The 26,323-nt window shown below is 37.9% G+C and overlaps 1 protein-coding gene across 1 annotated transcript in view; it reads right to left on the reverse strand.

Moving 5' to 3' along the window:
* Positions 1–255: 255 nt before the first annotated feature.
* GANC (glucosidase, alpha; neutral C) overlaps positions 256–26,323 on the reverse strand; it is a 98,940-nt gene continuing 72,872 nt past the window's right edge. The window contains exons 16-24 of the mRNA XM_006883217.1: positions 23,565–23,666; positions 19,245–19,488; positions 17,952–18,016; positions 15,916–15,992; positions 10,777–10,851; positions 4,906–5,019; positions 1,657–1,769; positions 981–1,084; positions 256–365 (exon numbers count right to left, since the gene is read on the reverse strand). Coding sequence (XP_006883279.1) covers positions 256–365; positions 981–1,084; positions 1,657–1,769; positions 4,906–5,019; positions 10,777–10,851; positions 15,916–15,992; positions 17,952–18,016; positions 19,245–19,488; positions 23,565–23,666 — 1,004 coding nt within the window. The remainder of the gene's footprint in view (positions 366–980; positions 1,085–1,656; positions 1,770–4,905; positions 5,020–10,776; positions 10,852–15,915; positions 15,993–17,951; positions 18,017–19,244; positions 19,489–23,564; positions 23,667–26,323) is intronic.

Here is a 26,323-nt window from a genome sequence, read left to right on the forward strand (position 1 = left end):
AAATCCACTCAATTCTCACAATTAAATCCCTGAGTTAAATAATTACTGTTAATAATTACTGAAAGTCACATATTGGTGATCTGGCAAATACAGCATGCTCTTAAGAAGGATACAATCTAGACCAGAACATTATTGAAACACTGAGAAACCATTCTTGAAAATGTTAAGCGCCAGTGCACACAAAAGGGCCAGGCTCATTCATCACCAGGGCACGTCCTCATCATTTGGCTCATTCATCACCAGGGCACGTCCTCATCATTTGATATGCACCTCCCAGTTGGTGCCAATGTTCAGCGAAAGCTTCTCCAAGCTCAGGGTGGATGTTTTGGCACTGTATGTAAAATCCACAAGCTGATTTTTTCCATCTAAACATCAAGACAAGGAATGAAAGACAGTTTGATGAGTGTTTATGAAGGAAAAAAAACCATTTGAGATGTTTTCTGATCTCACCATAAGCGCCTGTATTTCCACTTAGGTAAATCCAAATTATTATTACTTTTATCCATGGAGTTCTAGTATTTTAAAATCAAGCAAGACTTCATCATTTTGAGCACAAGAATCATCATAAAATAAATAAAGAAGCCTATAAAGAATAAAGCAATCTGTCCAAGAAATGAAAAAGCTAAGAAAGGATATAAATCCCACTCAATGTCCTTGCATAAACTCCTATAAACATAGATAAAATTCTCCAGGACTTCAGAGATTTCTAGGTCAGAAATTAAAAAAGCATGAAAATACTATTCTAAGTCCCAAAGAGCTGCACTTATTTTTGCATTATGGTGTATAATGAGCAAGAAGATCAATTAATGAAGAGAAACAAAGACCTCATTTACTCAACACTAGTATGCTCAGTTTATCAGAAGGCACAGAGTCAGCTTGATCTAAGTGCATCACATCAATGTGGAGACAAATGAGCTCTTCACCAGAGATGCCTCTACGTTTACAAGAACACAAGACTTACAAGTGGCCAACTTCCTTACCAGACGAGTGGGTGGTTACAGAAGATGGTTGCTTCCTGAGGCCAAGGACCAAGATCTGCTCCACCACACACTTGCTGGGATAATGACCTCTGCTATCGGCACAGCTGGAACAAGCATGCAGGGTATTAGGAAAAGGAGACCAGGGGTTTGGTTTGGTCTTCAGGTCACATCTCCAGTCTTACAAGTTCTGTTTTGTCTGTCCCTTTAGAGTCATGAAGCATGTTAGCATCCTATCTACTAATATGAATAATTTTTTTTAAATGACTCTATATGTCACAGACTAGCTTACCAGTGGCCAAACCAATCTTCCCTTAACAAGCTATTTGGAGAGAAATCAATGGACAAATGTTGCATAAGTATTATGAAAAATTGTAAGAAATGAGATCATGCATTGCTGAATGGATAAGTAGAAGATTATATTGAGTCCTTTTTATTTATTTATTTTTTTTTTTTGCTTTTTATAGAGTGGAGAAAGGACAATGGAGAAAACAAAGAAGGGACATACATGGTGGATTGATGAAAAATACTCCACAAAGAACCTTCACCATTTCCTTTCTTTAAACAATACCCTAAAGTATCAGCTGTGCATTTGAAGATGCAAAAAAAAAAAAAAAAAAGAAAGCATAATAATTTATTTAAGAAAACAACCAAACATGGCTTTTTTAGCTGTCATTACCTGTTAGTCAAAACACCTGAACAGAATGAAAACTTCCTGTGCAAGAACTGTTTCTGGTGGACATACTGGAATGAATGTCCATCATCAAGATATAATTCACCCACTGCAGAGCCCTGGAGAGGGAATCACAGGTAGAGAATATGCTTATGTACAACATTTCTAGGAAACAATAGAATAAAAGAATTTCTAAAAAACTAAGCTTAATGTGCCAGCTGTACAAAGTAGACACAAATAATGTTGCTGTTGTTAGGTGCCACTGAGCTGATGATGACTTACAACGACCCTATGAACAACAGATTGGAATCGTGCCCTGTCCTGTGTGGTCCTTATCCTCTCTGCCACGCCTGAGCCCAACGTTACAGTCACTGTGCCAGTCTCTCTCCCTGAGGGTCACCCTCTCACTCAGTAATTCTCTACCTTTTCTAGCATGAGGCTGAGATGCCTTTTGAGATCTTCTGTTCACTTATGTCAGCATTTCTTCTTCCTTTGTTTTGGACTCTCTACATTCTAGCCAAAGTTTGAGTCTCTTCTGACATTCACTTTGGTCTTTTCTTTCTTCCCTGTCTTTGTAATGACCTTTTGCTTACATCATGTGTGATGTCCCTAATTCCATCTGACAACTCATCTGGTCTTTACATACTCAATACCTCAAATCTATTCTGAAGATGGTTTTTAAAATTCAGTTGGGATACACTCAAGATCATATTTTGGTTTTCATGGATTTGTTTTCTCTTCCTCAGCTTCAAATTGAAGTTGAACATGAACAATTAATGGTCTGTTCTACAGACAGCCCCTGGACTTGTTTTAACTGATGGTACTTAGCTTTTCTAGCAATTCTTTCCACAGATGTAGTTACCCTGATTGAGGTGAGGTCTGTGTGTATAGTCATTGTTTATGTATTTTTTTAAAAGGTGTTTGCAATGAATAAATCATCAATTGTATAAAATTCTATCATTCAATTTCTAGTCTCATTTCTGTCACCAAGGTCTTATTTTCTAACTACTAGTCTTTCTAGTTTCCAACTTTTGCATTCCAGTCACTAGTTATTTATTACTAATGTTTCTTGATTGCATGTTTGATTCATTTCAAACCGCAAACGTTGATAGAAATCCCATTTTTTTCCATCTGTGGTTTTAGTGATTGGTACATATATTTGAAGAATAGTTGTATTAATAGGTCTTTCTTGTATATATTTGGATAACATCCTATCACTCACAGTATTATATTCAGAATGATTTTGAAATATTCTTTTGACTATGAGTAATACACCATTCCGCTTCAATTTGTCATTCCAGCATAACAGATCATATGATTTTCTGATTCAGAATGACCTATTACAGTTTATCTCAGGTCAATAATGCCTAAGATGTCAATCTTTATGCATTTCATTTAATTTTTGACAACTTTAAAAAAAAAAGAAAATTTTGACAATTTTCCTTGATTCATTTTTGTGCATTCCATATTCCAATGATTAATGGATAATAGCAGCTGTTTCTGGTTTGTTTTTTTTTAGTGTCTTCAAACCTGAGGGGTTCATCTACCAGCACTATCCCCAGTAATAGTTCCTCTGTTATTTGTAGTGTTTTATAAGGCCTGTTATTTCAGAAGTCCTGTTTCTTAACCTGTCTTAGTCTGGATTCTTCACAGAATTCTGTACACCTTCAGTGACTCTGCTGTGTTTGAAATATCAGTGGCATTACTTCTAGCATTACAGCAACATGCAAGTCACCACAGTACTGCAAACTGTTAGATAAATGCTGTATCCATAAGGGCAAACTCTGAAACAAACAAGCATACAAGTATCATAAATATAGCCACTGGACACTCAATCTCTTCTCACTTTAATATGTTATGTAAAGGAGCATACCTGTGATATACAAGAAAAACACAGAGAAACTTAAACTGTGAAATATGGTTTGTGACTGAGGCAGCTTCTTTTAAAATACTAGTTTAGAATGTGGCAAGGTAAAAATTTCACAGAAAGAAAAGTAAAAAAATGCAGTTACAAAATTTTATATAATCAACGAGACTAGCTATCACTAGAAGACCCACTATTTAGAGAATGCTGTCTGACTCCACCTTTGTGCAGTAGAAAAATTCTTACGTGGCAAAAAAGTCATAGTGCTCCATATGGTGGGTTCCAAGTCAATTCCTCCCCACAGTGAGTCTCTCAGGGTTCTGAGACCATAAATCTTAAGAGGAGGACACTGCCCGTCTTTATCCTGTGGAGCAGTTGATGAATTGAAACCGCTGCATACTTTGGGCTCGCAGCACAACTGCCTTGGACTACGCCACCAGAGCTCCTTGTTTCTTATATTCATCTGATGACTTTTCATGGGACTAAAGCCCATGGAAGACAGGTTTTCCAAATGGATGGAAAAGAATGCTGCAGCTTACTCACTTATTTTATAGGATTGTATGTTGTTGTTGTTATGTGCTGTCGAGTTGCCTGTGACCCTATGTACAACAGCTCTGAAGCCCGCCCTGTCCTGAGCCAGTCTCACTAATTCTGACACACCCACCCCCATTGCCCCCGTCACAGAGTCAATCCTCCTCATCCTGGGTCTTCCTCTCCTGCACTGTCTTTTCACCCTCCCAAGCATAATGTCCCTCTTCCAAGACTGGACCCTCTTGGCCACGTACCCAAAGCAGGATTGTAGAAGAATATGAATTATCTGTGCACATGTATGCTAGGTTGTACGTAAGCCCTGTACTGCATTTAGGCAAACAGGGACACTAAGAGAAGAAGTGGCTTTCAGCTTCTCTTGGCTTAAAAGATCTTCTCAAAAGGACAGTTCAGTCAGTTCTGGATCCTTCCATTCCTCTCCCTGGGTGATTTTAGTTGTTGGGATTGCCTCATGAAAACAGAAGTTACCATGCGGGTGTGGTGGTCCCAAAATGTTGGCGACACACAGGTACTCTCTTGCATGAGGGTGGGTCTCAGAGCCAACCCACTGAAAGAGGGTGAGCAGGCTGTCACTGGCCTAGTAATCTTTCAGTGCTTAGTTTGAATGTCAAGCTACAGAGCACCAAAGGTCACACTGCCTCTAAAGATATTTTTATCATTCTTAGATGTCGGTTTCCTTAAGAACAACTCAACATCAGACAAACTAGACAATGATTCAGTACTAGATAAACTCACCCATGAGGATCACCCCTTATACATTTTATCACAATACAAAAGGCTACAGGTATAAAGAAACAGAAGAAAAAGAAATGTGTGTGCAAAGGTAACGTATTTCCACATACCTGAGAGCTGAGAGCTACCCGGAGACCATAGGGGGTCTCAGTCATCCAGCCCGTGGATTTTCCTACTGTTGTCTTCACTGGTATCACACTTCCACCTCGTTGAAACACGGGTATCTATAACAGAACAGCACTGTCAGGGAGGAATATTCAGAAAATATTTCAAAATAGAATTGAAGAACATTTTTTAGCACAAAACTTGCACTCATTTTTACAAGAACAAACTTAAATTTGTGGACATTGAGACATTACTAATATGATATAATAATAGGACTCCAAACACTGAAAAAATGGCTTCATTTTAAGTTTTTAGGGAAACTCCCTACTTTTCATTAATTTATGAACTACACATATACAGTGGATTGAACAGTGGTCCTGTAGTTTGTAACCCTTGAAACCTGTAAATTTGCCTTTTTTGGGAAAAAGGTTTTGCAGATGTAATTAAGGATCTTAAAATAAGATCATCTTATTCTGGATTATTCAGGTAGACCTAAAATCCCATGAAATATGTTGTTATAAGAGATAAAAGCAGAGACTTGACTCCAGAAGGTGAAAAACATGTCAAGATAGTAGCAGAGATTGGCCTTCTGCAGCTACAAGCCACAGAACACCTGGAGCCATCAGATGCTGAAAAAGTGTTAAGGAGCTGCGCTGCAATCCTGAAGGCACATGGTTCGAATCCACTAGGTGTTCTACAGGAGAAAGATGGGCAATCTCCTCCTGAGTAATTAACTGCCTCTGAAAACCTGCCTGAGTGTCAGCTATGGGCCAGTTCTGACTCGATGGTATGCAACAACAACAGAGTCCCCAGAGGGAGCACAGAACTTTGGGATTTTGTATTTTTAGGCTTTGTAACTGTGAGAATAAATTTCTGTTGTTTTAAGCCACTAAATTGGTGGTCATTTATATGGCAGTCGTAGGGCACTACCTCCTTATTGTTTTTCAAGTGAGGAGTTCAATTCTGCCTATCCTATTAGTGGTTTTTCCTATTTAGTATTGTTGATTTCTAGGGCTTTGCTGAAGTATAAATTTCTCTGTATGTGGAAGTGGATCCAGTTGTGTATGTATGTGAGTTTACAAAAGACAGTGGTTTCTTGGTTTGGAGAGAGGATTTTTCCCCTTACTCACTGCAGCCTGTTGTTGCTGGGTGCTGCTGAGCTGGTTGCAACTCACGGCAATCACATGCACAACAGAGCCAAGCACAGCCTGGCTCTGTGCCACACTCCCAGTTGTTGCTGCATTGGAGCCCATGGTTGTAGGCACTCTGGCAATCTATTTCACCGAGGGTCTTCTTTTTTTTTTTAATCCTTTATGAAACATCACCATGTTCTTCTCCAGGGACTGGCTCCTTGTGATAACATGTCAAAGCCTCATTGTCCTTGATTCAAGGAACATTCTCTTTGTATTTCTTCCAAGACAGGTTTGCTTTTGGCTATGGTCTATTTAATATTATTTGTCAACATAATAATTCAAATGCATCAGTTCTTCTTTTTCATTGTCAAGCTTTTGCATGCATATGAAGTAACTCAGAATAGTCTGGCATGACTCATGTGCACCTTAATTCTCAAAGTGACATCTTTGTTCTTGAATACTTTAAAGAAGTCCTTTTCAGCAGATTTATCCAATTTAATATGTCATTTCATTTCCCAACTGTTACTTTCATGTGCATTGATTAGGATCCCAGTAAAATTAAATCCTTGACAATGTCAATCATTTTTCCACTTATTACATCCATTTATTGGTCCAATTTTGAGTATTTTTGTTTTCTTTATGTTGAAGTATATTGCACAGTAAAGATTATAGTCTTTGGTCTTCAGCAGGATGGGCTTCAGATAATCTTCACTTTCAGTAAGCAAGGTATGTCACAGATTGATAAAGAGTTTTCTTCCAGTCTTGTTTCCATCGTCCAGTTTATCAGATTACTTGCTCAGCACCGAATAAGTATGGTGAAAGGATGAAACCCTGATTGACTGCAGCTTATGACTTTAATGATTCTTGCCTCTGGATCACCAGAATAACTCTTCAATTCTTTTTTTTCCCTCCTTAACTCTTCAATTCTGAAAATAAATATTTGTAACCACTTCTGTTAGAAAAACTTCCAAGGACATTTTAAGTGACTGTAATAACAAGGCAGAGCTGGACAATGAATAAGGATGACAAAGGAAGAATTGGCGCTCTTGAGTTGTGGTGCTAGAGAAGGGTACTGAATTTCCCATGGACTGTGAAAAGAACACACAGATATGACTTGGGAAAAGTACAGCCAGAATGCTCCTTGGAGGCAAAGACGGCAAAGACGGCAAAGCTTCAGCTATTCACTGGAGATGGACATCATGCTTGGGAAGATGGGAGATCAGCAGAGGGGAGGAAGACCTCCAGAGAGATGGATGGACACTGTGACTTCAACGATGTGCTTGAGTGTACCAGAGATGATGAGGATGACACAGCATAGGACAGAGTTCAGGTTGGCTGGTTATAGGGTCACTATGAGTCATACTCGACTTGATGGCACCTAACAACAACAAAAATAACAAGGCTGAAGGTGTAATCCATAAGGTCCCTGGGTGGAGCAAACAGTTTGCACTTGACTACACACCTAAAGACTGTTGGATGGAACACACTCAGTGGAAGAAAGGTCTGGTGTTCTGCTTCTGAAAGATGCTGCTCTTGTCAGGCGCCACTGAGTCAGCTCCAGCTCACAGTGACCCTGTGGACAATAGGAAGAAACCCTGCCCAATTCGGCTCCATCAGCACAATCTCTACTGTGTGAAAGCCCACTGTGGCAGTCACTGTGTCAATGTATCTCACTGAGGGCCTTCGTCTTCTTCACTCTCTACTTTTGTAAGCATGATGTCCTCCTTCAGGGACTGACCCCTCCTGATAACATGCACAAAGTATGTAGGATTAAGCCTCACAATCCTTGTTTCTAAGGATCACTCTGGTTGTACTTCTTCCAATGCAGCAGTTCATAGTATAGTAAAAAATTCTTTTCCAACACCACAATTCAAAGACATAATTTCTTCTTTGATCTTTATCCATTATCCAACTTTCACATGCATATAAAACAACTGAAAATAACACTAAGGTAAGGCACATCTTAGTCTTTAAAAAATTCTAAGAAGCAGTTTTACTCTTTAACTCTGCAACACATAGGTTTACCATGAGTGAGACCTGACTTAATGTTAACTGGTTTTGTTGATGTTTGTTTATTTTTAAGGCATACCTATGGGTTTTATGGAATGATATTCCTGGCAGGGAAAGCCCTGTAGATTTTTTGCCTCCTCAGCAGTATCTTATAAGGAAGCTGCCTGTATAACATAAGGTCTTGTACTTTGACAAAATATGCAGGGATTAAGCACAAGATCATCATGTATGAAGTCAGAAGTGAAGGTTGAATATTTAAGATTTCCACTTTTTATTTGCACTGCATTGCCTTTGGCAACAAGAAGTACATTTAATCTCCATCTCAACTCTCTCCCTGACAATTTTATTTTTTTCTTTGTTCTCCTTCATGTGTATGTGCGTGTCATGGTTGCTGTTCTTTTTTTCCATAAAGAATGAGGTAAGATGGTAGAGTGGAATGGGTTCTGGAGGGCAAGTCTAGTAGACATGGGTCTTATTTCAGTTTCATTACATTTTAGAAGTGACACGTAATTTACATATTCCGAATCTCAGTTTTTTTATCTGTATTCCGAATCTCAGTTTTTTTATCTGTATTCCGAATCTCAGTTTTTTTATCTGTATGTGTGAGGAATTAAAGTAGATAACTGTTAAAAGGTTACGTGTAGATTTAAAAATTGGTATCAGACTGGGAAAAAACATTTGGCAATATCATCTCAGACAAAGGTCTCATAACAAAAGTTTACAGAATATTACAGGTCCTGCATAAGGAAAAGACTGATAACCCAATTACAAAATAGGCAACAGACATGGAAAGACTTTTCACAGAGGAAGATATTCAGGTGGCCAACAGATAGATGAATAAATGCTCAAAATCACTGGCAATCAGAGAGATGCAAATCAAAACCACCATGAGACACAATCTCACTCCAGTTGCAATGGGAAAGTTTATCAGGACAGCAAGTAATAAGTGTTGGAGAGGATATGGAGAGATAGGAGATCTCATATACTGCTGGTGGGACTGTAAAATGGTATAATTGCTCTGGAAGGCATTTTGGTGTTTCCTAAAAAAGTTGAACACAGAAATTCTATATGCCCAGGTATTCCACTGCTAGAAATATATCTTGAAGGAAATTAGAACTGCGACAAAAATGGAGATCTGTACACCAAAGTTAGTAGCAGCATTATTCACAACTGTAAGAACATGGAAACAGCCCAAATGTCCAACCACAACTGAATGGATTGAGAAATTGTGGTACATTCACACGATGGAATGCTACATAGCACTCAGGAGCAATGATTTTGAAAAATACTACCTAACTTGGGAGAAACTACAGAGTATTATGCTGAGTGAACTAATTCAGTCCATAAGGACAAATACTGCATAAGACCATTATTGTAAAAATAGAAGGATAAATAATTAGTAAAACATGTATGAGGATCCAAGGGCAGAAGGGATGCAAGCAGAAGGGTGAGGATGTGCAGGAGGGAAATCATAGGGTTGCATAATTTGGTGGGTGGAAGGAGTAAGGGTAAAAGAAATGAAAAAGATCTGGTGGGGATCTGACAAGACAGGGTAATGTTGTGCACAGTTCAACTATTTTATAAAACATAATGAATTTATGTTTTATTAATTTATAGAACACAATGAATGGGAATGATTGTATGAAACACAATGTGAATGAAGGATAGTGTGAAACACAGTGTATATGAACTTTGTAAGCAAACCAATATAAAATAAAATTTTAAAAAGAGGTTTATACCTTAACATCAAGGAAACAAACAACAAAATTGGTATCTGAAATAATATTCTTTGTAATGAGTTTCAGACTGCTACTGATTTGAAAAAGAAAAAAAAATCAGTAACTATCTTCACACTACACAGGGCTGTAGTTGTAGCTGTGGTATAGCTGGAGAGTTCCCTTTATAAACTTGGTCCTCTAGGGTAAGTCACTGTGACTGTGCCATCATAAATGACAATATTCTTTTAGGCCTGGCGGTCAACTGAAAACTTGTGGTTTCTGACACGGCCCTGTAGAAGGACCTTCTCTATAGTGTTTATGGTGGCCACCGTATTTCCTGTTTTTAGTGTTATGACTTTTCTTGGACATATAACTGAAAACATACAAAGAAGTGGGAATGTGTGTGTATTCTTGATGTTTCATATTGTGAAATATGAGTATCTGTTATCCTTGTTTTCATATTTGTAAATAGTATTATAATTCTCATGCCATGCAATTTGCCTATATTGCGTATTTACAATTATGCAGCCATCATCCCAGTTTTAAAATATTCTTTTATCACACCAAAAGGAAACCTTGTACTCATTAGGAATCATTCCTTTGCAAGCCCTCTTACTGACCTAGCCTTCACTCACTCATTCATTACTGGCCATTGAGTTAGAACTTACTCATAGCTGCCCTTCATTTGGGTTTCTGGGGTTGTAAATCATGTGGGAAAAGATAGACCACCTTTCACCAATGGCAACACCAACTGATTACTATTACCAGAGCTGTAGCTTTTGGGTGAGCAGTGCAAGTCCCTAAAGACTATGCCACCAGAGCTCCCCGGCAGAACCCCTCAATCTACTGTTTCTATAAGTACGTGTAATCACACAGAACATTTTTAGTTCTTTCTGCATAGGTGTAGAAAGTTAAAGTAATAATTGAATAATTTGATATAACTTAATAATTTTATAGTTTATATAGGTTGATAATTGATTTATTACATAAAAATAATTGTTTGAAAAGAACTTACTGTGTCCAGGGTTACTGGAATCTTCACACTGCATGCTCCTTCCCAATGAGTAAATGTCTTAGAGTCATACCAGACCTAAAACAGAACAGATATCCTTGAAATAAAAGTACTCAAGCAACTCTGCTCCCAACTTCAGTATTAACATCTAATTTCTAGATTTTGAATATCACATGCTAAAAATAAGCATTCTGTTATCTCAGCTAGAAGTCAGAAATAGTAAATGACAAGATCCTGAAGAACTATAGACTGGATTAAAAGAATACTCATTTGTCCAAACATCCATTTGAAAATTGTTTATTGAACAATTTACTATATATTAGGCACTATATTGGGTCTTCTGGAAGCAGGAGTGACATCCACTTTCTAAACAACATGCCTCTGGAAACTTTATGAACTTTGACAGATGACGATAGTTACAGAAAGGCTTTAGGCCTTTTGTTCATAGGGTCGCTTTGAGTCATGCACGACTCGTAGACAAATCAACAACAACAACATATTGGGTTTAACTATAATGAATAAATACATCACTCTTGTCCTCATAGCAGGTGACTTATACAAATATAATACTTATAGTGACAGAAAAGATAACAAAAAATCTGAGGGAAAGAAAATGCACACAAGGAAGAAGAAAAGCATCCTGCAAGGAAGTAAATGATATGAGACTGAAGAAAAGGAAAATGTCAGAGAAGAAAACCGGTCTCCTGAGAGAAAGGCAAAAGGAAACTTGGATTCCTTTCATAGTCTCTCCTCCCACCCCCAGAGTACAATTCAGGAATAAGGCTCAAATGTTTATGTGGGATCCCTGTCATTATTATTTAGTTGCTGAAGTATCAAAAAGACCCCAGCAAGTAATGTGATGAGATACACCCTTAAAATACCAGCATTTGTTAGCAGGTGTCCTTGGGTCAAGGACGACTCATAGAAAGCCTATGAACAGCTGACCTATCCTGTGCCATCCTCATCATCTCTAACATACTAGAGTCCAAACTGCAGTTTCCAAGTCAATCCATCTTTTTGGGGTCTTTCTCTCTTTGTTGACCCTTCATCTTTGCAAGGATAATGTCTCAGTCCAAGGAACAGCCTTGCAGCTACATGTCCAAAGTATGAAAGACAAAGCTTCACCATCTTTGACTCCAAGGAGCACGCTGGCTGCACTTTTTCCAAGACGTATTTGTTCCTTCTTTTCTCAGTTCATGGCACATTCAGTACTCTTCTTCAGTACCACAATTCAAAGATAGAAAATTTTTTTAATTACTAATTCTTCTTCTGTCATTCGTTGTTCACCTCTCTGATATGTAGCAAGTAATTGACAAGACCATGGCCTGGATGAGGTGCACCTCAAGTCTTCAAATTGACATCGTTGCTCTCTGGCATTTTTGAGAGGTCTCTGAAAGTGAATTTGCCCTCAGCATAATATGAAAATTTTTCTCTCTTCTAGTCCAGTCATAGAGCCTACTTCAGAATTTCACATCCTGGGATTACCACATCCTTTACACAGCAGGAGAAAGTTAGTATTAACCAATAGTTAAAGTGCTCTGTTGTTAACAAAACGTTTGATGATTCAGACACATCTTTGGGGGAAGCTGTGGCAGTTTACTTCTGTAAAGAATTATAGCCTTGGAAACCCTTATGGGTCCTAGAGGGTCACAATGAGTAAGAATCAAACTGATGATAATAGGATTTGGGTTTTAAAGCAGGCTGTTCAGTTGTCACTGCCCTGCTGTGAATGGATCAGGCTATCACTCACTCAAAAATTCAAACTTATTGCCATTGATTTGATTCCAATTCACAGGGACCCTTCACTGGGTGTCAGGCTATATATCTTAACAGAAGGAGACTGATCATCTTTCTCCCTCTGAGTGGCTGGTGGATCACAAACTACATTATCAAGGACTTCAGGGAATGGGCTGTATAGAAATAGGACGAATGACAAGCAGGGAATGCAACTGCTGACCTTTTAGCTAGCAATGAAGTGCTCTAACCACTGTACCACCAGAGCCCTGACACGCCTCTCAAAGCCCACTAGAATTCCCAATTCTTCATCTAGCCATTCTTCTTTCTTGGAATATGACAACAGGTTTTTTTAAATTAGTCTTTTGCCTCTTTGAATCCATTTCTGAGGATATCCTCACATGATGTAATGTAGGACAATTGAGTCAATTGAGGTAAAGGGGCAACCTGGAAAGACATACTTGTCTCTTTTACTCAGGGTCTGTGAAGATTTAGAAAGAGAAACTACCACAGTGCATCCTGGAAAATAGTGTTGAAGGAATAAAGTACATAGTCACAATAAAGTGCTTGCAATGATGACCATTAGTGAAAATCATGGCTAAGTAGGAAAGGGAGCCCACTGAGCTCTTCACAGAAACCTCTCATTTTGGGTTTTGGGGTCTTTTTAAAATTGATTTGCTTACAAAGTTCATATACACTGTGTTCCCACTATTCTTCATTCACATTGTGTTTCATACATTCTCATGCATTATGTTTTATAAAATTAATCACCATCATTACCCTGTCTTTTTGCCCAGATCCTTCCCATTCCTTTCCCCCATCCCTCCACTCACCAAACTGTGAAACCCTAATGTTTGCCCCATCCATCCTCAGCCCACCATACCTTGAGTTCCCATACATGTACTTGTTTTCTTACTTAACCTTCTCTTTTTACAATAATGGTCTATTATTTTGACACGATCTTTGTGGAATCAATGTGAACACAAATACTAAGTAGAACAATTTATTTAGTTGTTTTATTTAACCCATTTCTTGTGTTTCTCCTGGGCTTTCCACTAAAGAACTGTAAAATCCTGGAGAAACCAAGAATTAGGAAAAATGTATTAACATTCTAGAGAAACATGTGTTTATTGTCAGAGGAACTGTGATAGTCCCTAGAAATATACAAAGAGGTATCCTCTACTTTGGTGAAGTTTGCTTCACCCCGCTTCAGTTTTATAAATGATCTATCACAGCACCTGTTTTAACTAAGCAAAAGAAATCTGAAGAGGATTTCTACTCTTTGGACAAAAGTGATAAAATGCAATTAGCATTCTATGTTTGCTTTGTAGAGAGCTGCTAAGAAGCAGCATGCATCCCGAGCAGTAGAAGCAGCATTGTCAAGCTCCTTCTCTCAGAAATTCTCTCAGCATTTCAACACCAAGCTATTTTATCTTCAGACTGAGTCTAGGAGCACTGTATGTTAGCAGCTTTTATATGTTAATTAGAATTATTTTACAGGTTATTTTCTGTGTCCAAGAATGCTCAACAAATTTCCCATGTAAATTAATAGTAACCACCACTTATTTGCTTTATGCCATTTCAGTCTATGAAGTTTCATAGGAACATTCTATTTTTGGATAATGGGGAAACCTGTATTCACTCCCTTCAGAATACATATTAAATAATAATAGATTTGGACAAGTGGAAGATTATCCAGGATTATCTAGCTGGGGTCTTAAATGCCTTTGAGTGTTCTTAAGAGAGAGAGAAGAGACAGATATATAGGAAGGAAGACTATGTGAAGACAGAAATAGAGACTGAAGGATACAGCGTACCAGTCCCAGAATGTCAAGGATGCCAGCAGACACCAGAAGTTAGCAGAGAGGTACAGGACAGATTCTCTTTCAGAACCCCCACAAGGAATCAACACTACTGACACCTTGATTCAGACTTAAGCCTCCAGAACTATAACAGAATACATTTTTTATTTTTTTTTAAGCTGTAAGATGTGTGCTAATTTGTTACAGCTGTCTCAGGAAACTAAACAAGTAAAGCTGTATTGAGAGAGAACAGGACTTGATTCAGCACTTGATAATTTGAAGCAGTGAATGTGGCCTGGCCTGGTTTACTCCTTACTTGTCATGACCCTGTAGGAATATCTTGACACAATGAGTCACCATGTTTTGGCTCATTATCTATCATGGCTCCTCCCCTTGCCTGCCCGGTTCTATCTCCTTCCTGTCCCCTATTCTATACCCTGTCTTGGCCCAGTGCCCTGAGTTTCTGCCCTGACTCTCCTCTTGATTTCTTTGGAAATATGTTGTTTGCCACTATAAGCTGTTGCCTCTAATTTCCTGGGTTCTTTTCCCTGCAGCCATGGGTTAGTACTCCAAGCCCTTACAACTTGCTTGGGTTCAGTGCCCTGGGATATAACAAGCCCAGGATATTTTACATAGTGATGATGACTTGTGTAGTTATTGTTGTTCAGTTCCATCGAGTTGTAGATGACTCATAGTGACCCTATGAATGAAAGACCTGAATATCTGTATAACTTTCATCGTTTCTCCACATACATTGAGTTTCCGGAGGCGAGCTATTTCAGAAGTGTATGCTACTCCTGCTTCCAAGCTTGTTTTAATCAGGAAGCTCCACCAAACACTGTCCACTATGGGTAACCATTATCACTTTTGGCACATCAGTGTCACAGTGTTTAGCATCATAGCAACCACGAGTTTCCTCTGTACAGCAAATGGACAGACCAGTGCTATACGACCTAGAAGAATGTTTGAGCAAAAACAATTAAAACCAGGCTTGAGGGCCGCAGATTAAAATCACCCACGCTGGGCTTGGTGGCATAACTTCCTATCCACTAGGCCAACAGAGCTCTCTCTGTTGTTGTTGTTGTTAAGTTCAATAAGAGTAATTATAATAACAAAAGAGCAAAGGCTGACTGGAAGGACATAGAAGAAAGGCATTATTGTTACTTTTATCTACTTGGAAAACACTGCAGAACAGCTTTTGGTGCTAATACTACTCTGAATTCAGAAAGAATCAGACAGAAGAGCAAGTCTCTTCATGCTTATGATTCCTTCCGGAACTTCATACCTCATGGTTAGATTGAACATTTCTTCTTACTCAAGTTCTCAATATGTTTACAAGGGGTCACAATTTAAGATAAAGCACTATTGTGATGCTTCTTGAATTCATCTGTTCACCTTTTTCTTTACCCTTCTCTGCACTCTGCACATTAAGTTTCCTGACCTTCGAGGACAGTGATGATGACTTACAAGAAATCTTCAGTTACTGAAGTCATTTGGGATAGATTCACAACTGCATAATGAAGAATTGTTTTTCCCAAAATGGACTAATTCAACAGACTGGAGAGATGAAAGAAAGGCATAAGGTTTGTGGTTGTTCGCCATTTACCTCATCTGATCCTGGCAGAAACACATTGACCACAGTGGCTTTTGCTTCTGTGACTGGATGAACCAATAAAGCACTTCCTAAAAAAATGGAGAGGAAAGAAATACAGTATTTTGAGATAAAACCTGAAGTTATCATTTGCCTTTAATTGAGATCTCTTTTTTCTTTGAAAATCACTTGATCCTGAACTTCTTGAAGGATGACACTGTGATGATTTGAACCAATCAGAAAGATACACTGTTAGAAAGAGAACAGGTGTATTATTATCACTTGGCATTAATGTACTTGGGTATATCAGGTGTGAAAGGAGGAACTTAGACACCATCTACCAGAGCCTCATTTTGTTTGTAACTGCAAGTATGCATGTCTTGTTGTTATACCATCAAATCAGAACTGATTCCAGCTGACCTTCCAGCTGGTTTTCTGAGGCAGTTAATCCTATGAGAGGAGATTGCTCCTGGAAGCAGTTGGTAGAGTTACTCTGTGTGCTTTTGGGTTGGCAATACAACTTCTTACCACTAAGCCACCAGAGGTCCCTGTATGTGTGCCCAGAAGCGGCAAAGTACCCCTGTACCCTTCCAAATACTTTACTGTTTGTTATGAGTGACTTGGAGGCAAAATGGGTTTCATCTGTTGAGCCTGATGCCTTCAGGAGACAAACTTTCAGGTTCTGCATTTAATAGTTAACCCTTTGTTATGGATTGAATTGAGTCCCCCCAAATGGTCAATGAAAAAGAGCAAGACTCTCAACAAGATGTATTTACACTGAAAATACAACAAAGGCTTCAGTATGTAGAGATCCTGAGGATTTCTGGTCACTGTGCATCTCACTGGACTCAACGGAACCTAACAACAAACCTGGGAATGGGCTTTTTTTGTTATTTAATGCGCCAGGGTTGATGTAGGATGTTTCTTAAAATCAATCTCTTTTGAGATATAAAAGAGCAACATAAGGAATTATCAAAAAAGCACAATTGGGAGAAGATAGAGGTGAAACCATAAGAAGATCAGGGAACAGCAGAAGCTGAACAGAAACAAGGATCTTCCTCCTGAGACAACAGAGACAGAAAGCAAGCAAGCCTTTCCTTAGTCATGGTGCCCTGCATTCAGACTTCTAACCTTTTGAGAAAATAAATTTCTGTTTGTTAAAACCATCCACTTTTGTCATTTCTGCTACAGTAGGGTTGCTGTTGTTGGTTACTATAGAGTCAGAACCGACCCACAGCTGACCTTCCAGTGGGCTTTCAGACGCAGCTACAGTAGGGTAGCACTATACTATATCCATCTGATTTACTTATCTTCATTCTCCATAAGCCTTAGGAGCGAACTCAGATTAAGAATTCCAAATTGTATTCAAACATAGAATGGGATATTATGAAAGCTGCTATATAACAACAGAATAGCGCTATGACCCCATTCAAAAGCTTAGAGCAGAAAATCTATTTTTCCCTTTCTTTGAAAACTAACACACACACTCTCATATTTATTGTAGCATTATTTATAGTAGGAAAGCACGTACAATAATGAATGGATGGCTAAAGAGACTATGGTACAATCATATAATGAAGCATCATGCATCACTAAAAAGTGATCAAGAATACATGAAAAACTGCACAACCTAGATGAATCTAGCACAAATTATGCAGAGTGATATAAAGTCAGTGATATAAATGACAAAGTATGCTGTTGTTTGATGCCATCAGACTATTAAAATAAAAAGAAAAGGAAGAAGGAAAGTTTTATTCACAAAATTAATCCTGGAGAGTTAAGAGGGATGAGAAGGGAAGGAGAGGGAAGTGAAAATTAATAAATAGATAAACTGGGTGAAAGGAGAGTTTGACTGAAAATTGTAGTGAATTAATCACATTAATCAAATGTAATTAATGTTGCAAGATACAATGTATAGGAATGAATAAATGAATGAAAAATCACTATGACTTATAAATTTTAAATACAAATTCTTTTATTGCTCAGAAAATATAAAAAGGAAAATTAACTTCTATACTTATTGTAACTATAATAAATTAGGAAATGCTCACCCAGCATGTATTCATCTTCCATACTAAAAGTCTCTACTTCATTAGGGAATTCTACCCATAGAGGCCTGGGGGAAAGGGAAGAAAAAAACCCCCTTATTTAGGATCTTTAGAGGTTTCATTATAATTTAATCATATATATGTTTCCTTTTATAAATCTTGAAAGAAAACTGGAAAGAGCTAATACTTTTTTATATCAATTAAGATTTTTATGAGCAATTGCTATGACTGCTATACACGTTTCTTATATGAAAGAGCTATTACTGCAAATGTCTTAGTGAAGGATTAAGAATCTCAACATCTGCAATTTTTACTTCTGATTTTTGAGCACTAACTACTACTGTGACCGGCAGAATCAGAGCTTTGTAAAGTTCAAAGGCTTAACTTCTTTGGTGTAAAACAAATTAAATGTCTGTCAAACCTAATTTATGATGATAATTCTGCGTGATTCTTTGATAATCTCCCAGCTTTTGACGCATTACTGATTCAAATGAAAAGAACTAATTTTTAGAGGGTTAAGAACTAAACATTTTAGAGGGTTAAGAACAATAATGAAACTTTCCCTATCAGTTTACCTGGATATGAAGTCAATAGTTCTAGTAATTTTTTTTTCAATTTCATGAGGAAAATACATTTTAAATATATATTTATTACTTACACTGTTTATTCACCAGCCTTGTGGTAATATAGCCCTTTTCTACCGAGTATAAATGGATCACAATGATCCTGGCTAATCTCTTTAATCATCATGGAAACATCTAACAAATACATATTCTTGGGACTGCTCCAAGTAGATCTGGAGGTGTGGCCTGAGACTATTTTAACAAAAGGTCTTTAAGTGATTCTGGTCTGAACCACTAATGAACACTGATCTTGAAGTATTTTTATGCAATCTACACATCAGGAAAAATGTTTATCTCAAGCTTTTAACAGTTTAGTTGCAAGGAAAAAGAAAGCATAAGAATGATAGAATAAGTTATCTTTAAGACAGAATTCTGAATAAATTCAGTTAAAGTCACTTCTTTTTAAAATCTTTTTCTCCTTATCAAATAGTAAAACTTTTAGATACAAATTAGGGATTTCTGGTGGATTTAATTTATCTTTGTGTCTTCTACAAAAGGCACCCTGGCTCAAAACCGATGCTGTGAATGAAATGAAAATTGATTAAGCACAGGCTTTCTTTCCTCTCCCCATTTCTTTGGAAATCATGTGATCATTCTGCTCCTCAGGAGCTGAGGGAATCTTCCTTTATAGATTGACTGTTGGGCCCTTCACGGTATGACATTTTTTTTTTACCTCATGACGGGTTCAGCAGTCACATGTGCGTGGAAGAACAGGGAATACCAATAGGGCAAAAGGGCATAGCGCTCTCTGATGGCTTCTCGGATCAGTCGGGTGTGTTTCTCCCCAAAGAGCCAGGGTTCTCGCCTCTTGGTATTCTGGGTGGCATGGCCTCGGAAGAAAGGCTGGTAGGCTCCGGCCTGGTACCAACGCACAAGCAGCTCTGCTTCTGGATTCCCGATGAATCCACCTACATCAGCTGGTTAGTCAAAGAAAGGCAAGGTGCACAGAGGTAAGAGAGGGCCAGGAAAAATTGACAGAAACAGGCACAGTACATGCTTTAAAATTATTTTATAAAAGTGTAGGGTTTTATTGTTATTTTATTTTATTATTTTGAGTGTGTGTGTGTGTGTGTGTGTGTGTGTGTGTACCGTCAAATCGGATCTGACTGGTACAGGAGGAGATGCCCCTCCTTCTCTGGCAGAGCATCTGGTGGATTCAAATCGTGTATCTCTGGGATTATAGTGCAGCTTCTTGCCATTAGGCCACCAGAGCTCCCCAAAAGTGTAGTTTTAAAAAAGTTTGGCCTCAATAAAAGACCTAAAAAGATGGAAAAAGGTGCCCTGTTCATGGGTAGGAAAACTCAATATTGTGAAAATGACAATCCTACCAAAAGCAATCTACATGTTCAATGCAATCCCAACCCAGATACCAAATTCATTTTTCAAAGAGATTGAAAGGGACATTGTCAAATGTATTTGGAGAGGAAAGAGACCTCAAATGAGCAAAACACTTCAGAAAACAAAAATTAGGTGAGAGGCATAGCACTCCCTGACCAAAACAGCATGGTACTGGTACAATAACAGGCCCATAGATCAATGGAACAGAACTGAGAACCCAGAAATACACCCAGCTATCTATGGTCAACTAATATTCAACAAAGAAATCAAACCTATCAAATGGCGAAATTATTATTTCTTCAACAAACGGTGCTGGCAAAACTGGACTGCTACTTGCGGAAAACTGAAACAGGATCCACATCTTACACCATACACAAAAATCAACTCAAGGTGGATCAGAGAGACCTGGGAGTAAAGCCCACAACCATAAAGTTCATAAGAGACAAACTAGGATCAAGCTTAGAAGCCCTAGTCCACGGTATAAAAAGACTGCCAAATACAAACAGAAATGCACAACCTGAAGAGGATAAAATTGATGAATGGGACTTTCAAAAGATTAAATCCCTGTGTACATAAAAAATTTTTTTCCAACAAGGCGAAAAGAAAACCTACTGACTGGGAACAAACATTTGGTAAAACCATTTCAGACAAGAGTCTTATAATGAAAGTTTACATAATACTCCTGGACCTTCACAAGAAAAAGACTGATAACCCAATTACAATATGGACAAAAGACATGTAAAGAATCTTCACAGAGGAAGATATTCAAATGGCAAACAGATACATGAAGAAATGGTTAAAATCACTGGCAATAAGAAAGATGCAAATTCAAACCACAAGAGATACCATCTCACTCTAGTAACAGTAGCAAAGTTTAATAAGACAGCAAGTAATAAATGTTGGTGCAGATGTGCTGAGATAGGAACTCTTATACATTGTTGGTGGGATTGTAAAATGGTACAATCACTCTGGAAGGCAGTTTGCCACTTCCTCAAAAAGCTGAACATAGAAATTCCATATGACCCAGCTGTTCCACTGTCTGGAATATACTCTGAAAAGAGAAGAACTGAAGCACAAACAAAGACTTGTACCCCAATGTTCATAACAGTACTGCAGAACACAGAAACAGCCCAGATGTCCAACTACAATGGAATGGATTGAGAAATCATGGTACATTCACACAGTGAATACTATACAAAACGCAGGAGCAATGATTTTGTAAATTACCTAACTTGGGCTTGACTGGAAAGCTTTATGCTGAGTGAACTCAGTCCCACAAGGACAAATATTGTATCCAAAGGGGGGTGGGGAAGCAGAGGGATGAGGATGTATAGAGAGATGGGGGGAATTAGTCATGCGGTTGTACACTCTGATGGGGGAGGTGAGGGAAACGGAAAAAATCTGGTCTGAAAAACAATGTATTTGAATTTTATAAATAAACTAGTATAATAATTAAAAAGACAAAACAAAAACCTACTAGAAGGTCAGCTATAAGTTGGTGCTGACTTGACAGTAATGAGTTTGAGATGTAATTCTTTATAGTAACAATAAAAATAGCAACGATACAACACCATCCAAAAAAAAAAAGTGTGCCTCGTTAAGAGACCATACTCATAAACTGAGCATGCTTGGCAATCTGTCACTATGCTCTTTATATATTCTTTTCTTAGGGAGCTCTGGTGGTCTAGTGGTAAGAATCTGTGCTGCAGTCCCAAAAATACACCATTTGAATCCACAAGCTGCTCCATGGGAGAAGGACGGACAATCTCCTCCTGTGCAGTTTACTGCCTCTGAAAACCTGCCAGAGGGTCAGCTGTGGGTAGGTTTTGACTTGACGGCACACAATAGCAACATATTATTTTCTTTTAAAAAAGTTGATTTTGGAACCAGTAACAGAAATTTCATCTTGAATGTCAGATTAAAGGGAGCTCTGGTGATATAATCCCCAGGAGTTGTGCTGTTAACACAAAAGTGATGTCTTTCTAAACTGCTTGAATCCACTGGCTGCTCCAAGGGAGAAAGGTGGACAATCTTTCCTGGGGGATTTACAGGCTCCAAAAACATGCTACCAGATCAGTTATGAGTTGGTTTTCACTTAATAAGTGTAGTCAGATTAAATGTATATATGTATTGTGGTGTGGTAGGGTAATTAACTTGATTTTCTTTGAAGCAACAGCTGAATCAAAATAAAAATTATAGGAAGAACTGAAGAAGTACAGCTAATAAGAACTGGAAAGTTTGGGTAGAATTTCATGCTGAACCTTGGGCATGAATATATTCCTTACTATGTATGTGGACTGAGGCTATAAAACACATTAATCAAAAAGTGATATTACATTGTTTTGGTCCCTACAGAAAGAGCTCTTGCAGTTCAGTTGGGTTAAGGGTTGAGTTGCCACTGTAAGGTCAATAGAGGGAACCCAGAAGCTGCTCCAAAGGAGAAATAAGAAAACGTTTGCTCTTGTTAAGGTTTACAGAAACCTAATGGGGCAGTTCTACTGGTCTACAGGCTTGCACTGAGTTGGAATCTGTGGATTGGGTTTGGGTTCCTACAGAAAATGAGGAATAGCTGCACCTTTCATACTGAGAGTCCTATCTGCAGAGAATAGTTAGGAAGCAAGGAAGGTAGACAGAGATTGATATTTAATCTTTCCCACAAAATAAAAAAAATGTTTTTACATTGTTAAACTATGTCACAGAATTTTAGATGTGCCCATAAGAGACATTCCTATAAAACCAACTTGTGATTTGCTAAATCATTTGCAATTATCTATTTTCTTACTTCCAAGTAAGGGTACATTTCAGGAAGAGACGCAGTTATCAAAAGTGGCTAAGGAGGAAGAGAACAGAAGAGAGGGAGAGAAACACTTTGGCTCCTTTTCTGACAACTTTATTTCAAGTCCTCAATTCAGAGAAGACACAAATAGCTCTGAAGTATCCTTTTTACCTTCCTCCCTCTAATCAGCTTTCCCTCATTTTTTCTTTCCTATATTTATCAATGTCCAAACCAGGACTTTGAGTTGGCTCACAGCCTTCGTATACACAAGGGCTGAAATCACACTGCATATCAACCAAGCTTGTTGCCCATGTGTTTTATTTCAAGTAAGAAACAAACAACCCTGCTCAAAGATTATGGCCAATTGGTGCTTCTATGAACACGTGTTGCTATCCAGAATCCTGCTCATAATCTCTGTCATCAGACTCTTAAAATTTTGAGGAGGAAGAAATTTTGGACAGCAACATGATGTTCAGGATTCTGGAAAATTAACACACATTAAAAACTGTGTGGTCTGTGCAGTTCGAATCCACCAGAAGCTCTGCTGGAGAAAGAGGGGCCATCTCCTCCTGTACCAGTCAGATCAGATTTGACGGGACACACATAAAATAAAAAAAAAATAATTAAAAAAACCCCAACACAACTGTGTGGTTGGCTGCCATCACTGAGAGGGACATGGCTGTTTCCTACTTAGGTCAGAATAACAATAGTAACAGATTTGGTTCTTATGGAATGCACAGGAGGCCTTTGTTTATAACAGTAATTATGAAACTTTTCAATTGGTTGGAATCCCTGGTTCAGAGATGCTAACAAGAACACGTTTGTGACAAGCATTGATGAAAGCTCTCTGGTGTTTTATTTTCTCAGGAAAAGACTTACCTCCACAAAAAGAGATCCCAGTTACGCTGAGTGTGAGTAACATTGGGATGGAAATTTTCAAGTAGCTCCAGTCTGATTTGTTGTCACCTGTCCACACAGCACCTTTGGTCACCAGTAACAAAGTATTTAAAGTAAAGTAAATCACATGTCAGTCTATAAGCTCAAGCTTATACTGTGATTATTTATGAGACTAATTAATACAATTTTTACCTTAGAATATACAAATCCTATCTTAAACTGTACAAATTTTTACTTTCTACAACAAAAAAAAAAATGACAGACGTGAAAAAGTTATTAAAATCTAAAAAATAAGTATTCTATTTAAATAGCACTTATATATTTTCCTCTTAAAATTAAGCCTGATTTTAGGAGGAAGCTTTTAATATAAACTTTATTGAAGCATAATTTAATATAATAAAATTTACATCAAGTGAAGCGTGTGATGATTTTGAGAAATGTATACACCTATGTAACTACTATTATAACTGAGGTTCCATATAAACAAACTAAATTAAAAAACAAAACAAAACAAACAAAAAAAAAATTTCCCTCATGCCTCTTCACAGTAAATAATCTTTATTTTAGTCAACAGTGACTTGATTTCTAGCTCTATAGGTCAGTCTTCTAGAATTTCATAAATGAAAACAAACAGTATACATTGTATACTGGCTTTTTTCATTCAGCAAAATGTTTTTTTAGATCCATTCATACTGTAATTTATTCTTTTTCACTTGTTGAGTAGAATTCAAACTATTTATCCATTCATCTATTGATGGACATTTAAATTCTTTTTAGACTTTGGCTATTATAAATAAAGCTTCTATTAACAAGGGGAAAGAGACAGTGGGAAAATCTTGAGGGCACAGAGTCATGGTGGCAGAGAGAGGGGTTGAAGAATTCAGAAAGATCTAGTGGGGACTTAAAAAGGTGAGGTAATGATGGGCATGGATCAATGGTGATTAATTTTATAAAACACAATGTATGTGAATGACACTACAAAACACAATGTGAATAGAGGAATGCATGAAACACTATGAATAAATGAAACACAATATATAAGAACTTTGTATGCAGAAAAAGTAAAAAGAAGAATATTAAAAAAGCAAAACTTTTATGAACATTTGTGTACAAACCTTTGTGTCATACATCTTAATTTCTCTTGGTGAATATTTAATTGGGGAATTTCTGGGTTGTATGCTGTATTAATTTAAGAAAGTTCCAAACTTGTTTAGCAAAAAGGTTGTACCATTTTACAGTCTCCATACTTTGGGCAAGCTATCAGGAGGGACCAGTCTCCAGAGAAAGATATTACTCTTGGAAAATCAGAGGGTGAATGAAGAAGAGGAAGATCCTCAACAAAATGGTTTGACAGTGACTAAAATAATAGGTTTAAGCACAGAACAGCACAGGATCAGAGAGGATTTCATTCTCTTGTGTATAGGTTTGCTAAGAGTTGGAGTCAGCTCAATGGCACCTAACAATAGCAGCAATGTATGAGAGTTCTAGTCAGTCTATGTCCTTGTCAATACGTAGTCTTCTTTCTTTTTAAAAGTTCCAGCCATTCTAATGTTGTGTGGGAGTACCTCTCTGTGGTTTTAATTTGGCCTAGTCCACAGGGAGTTGTATTGCTAATGCAAAGGGCATGCCCTTTGGAAGTTGGAATTCACCAGCCGCTCTCAGGGAGAAAGACAGGAAATCTTCTGTTTTATTTGTAGCCTCAGAAACTCAATAGAGGGTCAGCTATGAGTTGGATCTGACTTGTTGGTAATGAGAAGGAAAGGATAACTATTAAAAAGAGCCCTGATGGTACAAGGGTTAAGTATTTGGCTGCTAATCACAGAAGTTTGTAGTGTGAGACCACCAGAGTGGCTCAGAGGGGAAAAGATGTGGCCATTTGCTTCAACAAAGATAAGAGACTTTGAAACCCTATAAGGCAGATCTGTTCTGTTCTGTTCTATGGGGTAACTACAAATCAGAATCAACTTGATGCATTAAGTCTGGTTTTTCCTTGCTTAATTACAGGGTTCAGATCTGTTGTTCATAGAATCTTTATGAAGTCTACTCAACTCAACAGCACCTAACGCCACCACCACCAACAACAATTAATTAGGAAACTTTGGTGGCTTGCCAACCCAAAGGTATGTGGTTCAAAACCACCAGCTACTCCAAGGCAGAAAGATGGGCAATTTCCTCCTGTGTGATTTAAAGCTTCTAAAATCCTGCTAGAGGGTCATCTATGAGTCAGTTCTGACTTGACAGCACATTAACAATGCCAATGACAACAACAACAGCAATAACAATGACTACGTTGAACATTTTGTCTACAGTACTTAAATCTATTTAGTTTTTAATCAGATGATTTTTCTTTGTTTATATATTCTGAATACACACACACACACACACACACACACACACAGAGTCCTGGTGATGTCATGTGCTGTACTACTAACTGGAAGTTAGGCAGTTGGAATCCACAAGTTACTCTATAGAATACAGCTAGGCAGTGTCCTCCGATAAAGATTTACAGCCTTAGAAACTGAATGGAGGGTATGAGTCTGAATTGACTTTACAGAAGTTGGTTTGGTTTGAGGTTTGGCATATCTGTGGATATAATCTCATGAATGAGTTGTTGTTGTTGTTATGTGCCATCGAGTTGCTTGTGACTCATAGCGACCCTATGTGCAACAGCCCTAAACTCCGCTCTGTCCTGTGCCAATCGCACTGTCTCTGACACTCCCATCCCAATTATCCCAGTCACT

Source organism: Elephantulus edwardii, unplaced genomic scaffold (genome assembly GCF_000299155.1).
Source record: "Elephantulus edwardii isolate Elephantulus edwardi_28Jun2011 unplaced genomic scaffold, EleEdw1.0 scaffold00026, whole genome shotgun sequence".
Lineage (NCBI taxonomy): Eukaryota > Metazoa > Chordata > Mammalia > Macroscelidea > Macroscelididae > Elephantulus > Elephantulus edwardii.